The 7,557-nt window shown below is 47.4% G+C and overlaps 1 protein-coding gene across 1 annotated transcript in view; it reads right to left on the reverse strand.

Annotated features, from left to right (window-relative positions):
* LOC133354686 (SUN domain-containing ossification factor-like) overlaps positions 1-7,305 on the reverse strand; it is a 28,921-nt gene extending 21,616 nt beyond the window's left edge. The window contains 3 exon segments of the mRNA XM_061571736.1: positions 353-513; positions 1,011-1,101; positions 7,111-7,305. Coding sequence (XP_061427720.1) covers positions 353-513; positions 1,011-1,101; positions 7,111-7,157 — 299 coding nt within the window. The 5' untranslated portion in view covers positions 7,158-7,305.
* Between the last annotated feature and the right edge of the window lie 252 nt (positions 7,306-7,557).

A 7,557-nucleotide genomic window follows, 5' to 3' on the forward strand; every position in this document is an offset into this window, starting at 1 on the left:
AAAACAAACCAAGTTGATTGGATTGGCTCTGTTGTATGGTGGAGGGGGGTTTAGAGTAAAACATTTACATTATACCGGCACAACGATCTAACCCCAAAATAAACTGGTTAAGAATCTTGATAATTGGTGGCGAGAGCCTCCACACAATAATCTCATTTAGGGTGCTTTTTCAATGCACCACTGGATGCAGACTTCTGCACGCCATGCGAGTCACTAGGTTGTCCTACCATACTTCACCACGCTGGTCAGTGTGGGTTGCTGAAGAGAGAGCCATTGAACTGGTCGCACAACTGACATTGTCACAAAAACAATGATGTACGAGGTTCATGCACAGCTTTGTAGACAGGCCTACCTGGTGTGCACTGGGGCACTGATTTCCAACACAGAGCTCTGTGTCGTGTCATCAGCCAGAGGGAGGGCTGCCGTGCCGTCCCACCATTCGGCAGCTGAGCCCTCGGAGTCTTTTCTGGATGGGGAATCATCTCCACGATTTGACGGTTGAGCAGTAAAAGCCTGAAGAGGAGTACAAGAGACACTTCAACGTGCAGAAACCATAATCGTGCACTTGTTGACTGCGATAAGCGGTGAATATTTCCCTTGCTTAGAAAGTATGAGCGTGTTTAAAATGTCAAAATCCATCTCAAGGCACTGCACAGCGAATGTGAAGTTGTGATGATTTTTGCCGATGGTTTACAGTGGCACCATGGCGAACGGAATTGAATTCATGGCTGGGGTTAGTTCATCCCAAACATGAAATGAGTGCCACTTTTTGGGAAGACAAAAGCAGAGGTGATACGGAGAGAGAACGGCCCAATCACAAGAATGTAAGAATTTCACCGCTGGCTCATAACTGCTGCCCGCAATAATTTGAGCATGGGGAACACAGACTTTAACATAACTTGATAATGCCTCGATTTGTACAGCATTTCGAGGAATGTTTCCGTAGAATCCTGATATCACAGAAGTCAAAAAAGATATTTTTTGTTGGGTTTGGCCGAGCCCTCTCTCACCGTGTGGAGGACGTTGCTGCTGGCCTCGAGAAAGACGCTTCCCAAATGGTGGTCCTCATCCCCTTGCGAGCACACGTTCTGCAGCGGGTACCTGCGGAAAAGTGTACCACGGACTTTGCAATTATAATAATAATCTGTGGACAGCTTCAGAAGGGCAGGTGCTGTGAACCTAGCAACCGGAGTTTAATTCCTGGCTTATGTGGCTTATGTGAGTGGCCAGTGAAACATTGGACATCTGTGAAAAAAGCTTCATAGCTCATCGGATTTCTCCAGAACAACAATTTGGATTCTGATATGTGATCCATTCGTTTACTCTCAAAGATACACAACACTCCACTAATACGCTAAAACTATGGTATTGGCCAAATATCCCAACACAGGACTCCTGAAAAATAGTTTTAAGGCTCAGTGAGGCTTTTCCTGGATAAATAATTTGGCATTATTACATTTTTTGCTGAAAACAGCCTAAAATGATTGACAAAAAGTAAATAAACTAGCACATGCTCAGTAATAGTAATCTAATTAGGCACTGAAAAGTAATAATACAGGATTACTCACCAACAGTGATCACATTTACCCATCTCTAAGCGATCCAGCTACCCCCCAACCAGCGCTGCTCATAGATGTGAGGGTGCTGTGCCAACCACCGCGGGCATCCTGGTCACCCTTTGTTCATGAAAAGTGGCTCAGCCCTGCATCGCGGTTTAACATGTCAGCATGGATCGACATTGCTCGACTTAACCTTGCACCACATGTATCTTTCAGCTCCCATCGTTTCATAATTCCGACACCAAGCGTATACCAATTACCCCTTTGCCGAGTGCTCAGTTCAGGCCAAGTCGACCTAGATGATGTCCTTACCAAGTGCTCATTTCAGGCTTAAGTGGTACTCTATAAATAGAAGCCTATTCCTTAACAATGAGTACAATTATCAAAATGTCATACCTAATGCCCCCCATTGTAGTACAGCTTTTGCACATTTACCAATATTGCCAATGCAATTGCATAACGTTATTAAACGTAGCAAATACTCATTAGTTAAAGTGGTAGCATCTCTTTGAGCTGTTGTGATCCTCTTGGCCAGTGCTTCTCAACCCCTTCACTCCGCGGCACGCTCTAGAGCTCGGTCGGTCTTCGCGGCACGACACTTTAAGCTCGACAGCCGATGGCACAGGGCACTAAACACCTGTAAACCTGTAAAACGCACGCACATGCGCCCGCCACGGTAACACAATGCGTCGTGGCTCACCACGCACGGCCACTTGTAGCGGCTGTTTGCCCAACTGTGCCACGTGTGACCGGGGAAGTCGAGAGGGCCCTGGCGTGGGAGGTGGCGGCAGCTAGATCGGCCACTGAACGGCTCGGAGGAGGACAGTTTGTCCGTCCTAGCTTGCGATCAGTGAGGTTTTTTTCTTCTCTATTTCAAAAACACAGCGGCAAACGCACTGGTGTGCCGCAGCACACCGCCTAAACTACTGCTCTAGGCATATGAATTTGTTTGCTGAGAGCAAGCCTGGAATCAGATACCTGTGGCCCTAGAGTTTTACGTAAACTCTCTTAGTTTTTTTCTGGTCTAATGAGCTTTGCCATCTCTCTGGCTGTGTTGAAGTGCAACTTGCATTGCAACAGTCAGTGGCCACTTCCTGTGTTGATCAACAGTAACAATGGTTGCATTTATATTTGGTTGCATTTATATTGCACCAATATTGCCAAGACACGTCTCAAGAGCGCAGAATTTGTCGACGACATAAATGTCGCAGGATCATGAAACGTGGTGGCATCTTGAGGAGGCCTTCATCCAGCAGTGGATCAGAATCAGAATTTTAATTAGACTGGAGCTATGAAGCTCTTTTTCACAGATGTCCAGCAGGAGTGGGTCAGAAAGTTACAGCAACAATGCAAAAAACCGATCGGAGTGCAAAGTATAGGAAACTCAAATAAAAAAAAACATGAAAATAAAGTACTGTTTTTAAGTATAAATTACGTAAGTACATCAATTATTGCCGATTTTGTTTTAACATTAAATGTAAGCTTAGGCAAAGATTGATCATGGCTGATGACGCTTGGTTGGCCAAAACAATCTCAATGTAGAATCTTCCTGAAAACAATCCTTGTGACCCAGCGATGTCATTCCGAGACTGGACTCCTGATACAAATCTACTCGCCAAAAGCACACACGGCACTTGCAACACACTCAGGCAAGACAGAGCAGTAATTAAAACGCTATCGTGAAACTCTGCTGTGAAGAGCTGATGGGCATTGTAAGCCTGCGCCTGGGATTGGGGGTTGACATTGCTTTCGAGTGACTGGGCAAACACAGAGCATCCTGTTAGGTTCGGATGAGAGGACGGCAAGCACCGACCTCTGGGGCAAGGGTTCTTATCGGTCGCCTCCCTGTGCCGGAACCACTCACGAATGAAATAACCGTGGCCAAGTGCCATCCACTCAATCCTCGTCGCTGGCCACGTACGATGAAAGACCGCCGTGGAAACATGCCCTTAACGGCGGCACTCAATGCAACCACGCATTAATATCTTTTGTACCGATGGATCAGTGGGCCTTAAAAATGTTATCTCGTGATGAATGCATGCAGTGAAGACATCTCATATTTGATCCCACCACTGAGCCGGCCGGTGCCGGACCTTCCCCCGAAAACAATGCGGCACATGACCCGACCGAAACTCCGCACGACCCCATCATCGCACGCCAGGTCTGGTCACTACCTTCAACAAAAGGCAAAAATTCAAGCCCAAAATCCAAAACCGTAAAGCGACCTGCAAACCAGAGTGCATCGTGAACCAAAGAGAGTGTGTCCTGGGAACCAATGGGCACAATGTAAACCGCAGGGTGCATTATAAACCAAAGAGCGCATTGCAAACCATTGCAGTGGTGGCAAATTCATAGCAGGCTCAGCAGCAGCAATTTACTGAGCATCACCTGAAGCCATCGCGTGGAATTCACACTCAGATACGGAGCTTTAAGTTTCTATCCACCAAACCATTCGCAAAGGAGCAGGAATACAACATTGCAAAATAGACATTAGCCATGGCTGGGAATTGAACTGAGGTTACCGGCTTCAGCGCGGCGCACTAACACTGTGAAACCACTCCGAACCCGTATTCCTGAAGGATGAGAGGCATCCCGCCTTTCCAAGGGTGAAGGCTGTGTCAAAAAGCGGTCCCCTTTCCATAATGTTAATAATGCCCCTGCACAGTATGCTGGCGTCCCTATTGCAAACAAAACTAATTTGACATGGGGGGGGGGGGGGTGGAATGCCACGCAACAGTTACTACTATTGAGCCCTCAGACAAATAGATACAGCTCTATGTACACACTGAGCCCCTAGGACGTGGCACGGGGTGGATGTCATGATGTACATGTTGTTTATGCCATTTTTTGTGAAAATTCCGTCACAGTTCCTATGATCACTGTTTCATTGCTTTCAAGGCTTTATTTTGGTGATTTCGAAAAGTGTATTGGTTTAGCCATGTTTGTTTGTTGTAGTACAGAGTTAGACTGATGGCCTTAATCTAAGTTGTCTTGTGGTTGTTGTTGGTTGTTTGACTTGCATCCCACTGGGATTTATGCACACAGCGTTCTTGGATTTTCTGTTTGCACTTAGTCACATATTCACTTTAAGATGTTTTTTGTTCATGTTTTAGTTTTTTTTTTGTTGCGGTTGCACCCGATTCAAGAGCCGAATGGCTCACAGGGCTATACCTAATAAATGAACTTGAACTTGGCCAGTGGCACACACACACGGTTGTCTCTGATCAGATCTCACGAGCTCAAATGTAGTGCGACCACACAGGCCCTTTCTTTCTGCCCACGGCTTGGGAATGGTTTGCTTTTGAGGGAACACATGACGCGCACGTAAATATGCTGGTGGTGTCTTTATGCGCAGCGAGTGAAATATCTCGCATTCACCGGTACATCGATTGCCATTCCACTGCTGGATGAGGGCGCCCTGGGGGTTATTTGACCATACTTCACCGTACTGATTAGTACAGGTTGGTGAAGGCGGAAGGGGGGGGCTGAAGATGTTTTAGATGCAGTATTTACTAATGGCCGGGAGCCAAACTCAGTCGCAAGGTCAGTGTAGTGCCCCAACCACTGGGCCACCAGCCCCTCCAATCAGACACATAACATACATTCAATATTTCTTTTAAACTCCAAACACTGATATAATGTGCACTCATGCCAGGAAAATAACGTTTTACATAAATTAAGTATGCTCCCTTTTTTAAAAGGGTAAACAAAAACGTTCTTATCTACAAATAGCTGTGCTAGCAAGGAAGCACCTACACCAGGTATGTCCAATGGCAGGATTATTGACTCAACTAATTGCCACTGTGTGGATTCAGCCTCCCAGCCGAGGCAATCCCTGCCTGGCCCTCCACTCTTTGGGGTTTCAACGTTGAAACAATGATGCCCTTCTCATGTGGTGACACCGTGTCCACCACTCACAGTGAACCCAGAAGCCACATCGTGCCACCAGTTCCACTCGGGAGATGTGGGAAATCACGTGCCCTATGACATCCTGGTAATGCATCATGTGACACAAGGGTTTGCAATCAAAGAGGTCCAACTCTTACTGCTGCTGTATGTGACGCATCGGATCTGGAATTGTACAAAACGTACTTGGGAATATGGATTAAATTTGAATGGAGCGGTGGCGCAGGGGTTAGCACGATACGCTATGAGACCCACCAACCAGTGCTGGGCTCCTGACAGGCTCTGACCAGCAAGACGAAGCACGGTCAAACAACACCCACGCGTGACACGGCGTGGTGAGAGAGGCCTTCATCCAGCAGTGGATTGGCAGAGAAGAGTACTAATTAAATGAGAGGCAGGGTTACCAAAGTTGGTTTTCACAGCACGGTTCAGTGCAGGCCCTTAAAATAATACAACAAGGCACTTTACCCAGAAAAGCCTCACTTAACGAGGGCCAAGGTTGTTCTGTAGGAGTGTACTTCAGTTTAGACATTTGGGGAAAATGCCATTACGAAGTGTTTGGCTTCATGAAATCCACGTTTACTCTGGGGCTAACACTCATATCTCCAGAGTTACCATTCAAGAATCAATTGCTGTACTACCATCTTCTGTTATCTCTTAGCCACATCACATGCCATGCCTGCAACACCTCACTCCAAAGCATCCCAGTGCTAACCAGCCTCAACACCTGCTTAGCTTTTGAGATGAACCTGGGGCTGCGATGTGCACCGATGCCGATGTGATTACGGGTGACATTAGCAAGTCAAATAAAGATTGAGTGACTGCATGGACGTGCATTTGAGGTGAGGGGGGCGATTGAGTTCTTGTGGGAGGTGGGCATGTAGGGGGCCGTCCATAAATGACGTCACACGATTTTGGAGATTTTTGACCCCCCCCCCCCTCTTTGTCACACGGCGTCACAAAAAGTCAGACCCCCCCCTCAAATATGACGTCACAAAGCTCTGCTCCCCCCCCCCAAAAAACATGCTTCAAATCCCTTTAAACTATTGTCATTGTAGTGCGTATTTAATGTGGCGCTGCACTCTGATGTTGTAGGAGGAAACATTTATTAAAAAGTATATTTAATTAAGTAGAACGTGTTGTCTGTATTTATTTAAAGTTGCGCATTTTGATGTGACGTCACATTTCTCACCCCCCCCCCCCTCGTCACACATCGTCACAAATGTCTGACCCCCCCTCCCCCCTAGGTGCGTGACGTCATTTATGGCCGGCCCCTTAAACACAATGTCTAAAGCACTGGCTTAAACACGGCGTGATGTGAACAGCACGGATACCGCACGCAATCGTAACATTCAACATTTCTGCAAACGGCTCACCGTAAGATACAACACCATCATCATCAGCATCATCATCAGCATCACCACCATCATCATCACCACCACCATCATCAGCATCACCACCATCATCAGCATCACCACCATCATCATCACCACCATCATCATCAGCATCACCACCATCATCAGCATCACCACCATCATCAGCATCAGCACCATCATCATCAATGCAACACGGGGACTATATTCATCCGAGGTGTGTGCGCGTGTGTGTATGTGTGTGTGTGTAAATATGACTGCGCTGTGCTCACCAAAGAAACACGACCAAGATGACGCACTCGAGGCCTTTAATAATCATCGTCCGGCCGGTGAGGTCGCCTGAGAGCCGGCATGGTGACACGGGTTGGTGGTGCTGATGGTGCTGGTGGTGCTGATGCTGCTGATGATGATGATGCTCAACGCAGGCATCGCCTCCACCCTGTGGACAGCTGATCCAACACGCCTGCCGGTGACGTCACGACGAGAGCATCTCCCGGATTCGGTGACGGGGAGAGGAGGGGCCGTGCAGCGCTGAGCGTTACCACGGCAACGGCAGAGGCGATGGAGTGCACCAATCCCAGTGGAGTGCACTAATTTAAGTGGAGTTCACCAAATTCTGTGGTGTGCACCGATTCTAGTGTTGTGCACCAATTCTAGCGGTGTGCACCGATTCTAGTGGTGTGCACGGATTCTAGTGGTGTGCACCGATTCTAGCGGTG

Source organism: Lethenteron reissneri, chromosome 48 (genome assembly GCF_015708825.2).
Source record: "Lethenteron reissneri isolate LAM-NWPU_2019-01 chromosome 48, ASM1570882v1, whole genome shotgun sequence".
NCBI lineage: Eukaryota > Metazoa > Chordata > Hyperoartia > Petromyzontiformes > Petromyzontidae > Lethenteron > Lethenteron reissneri.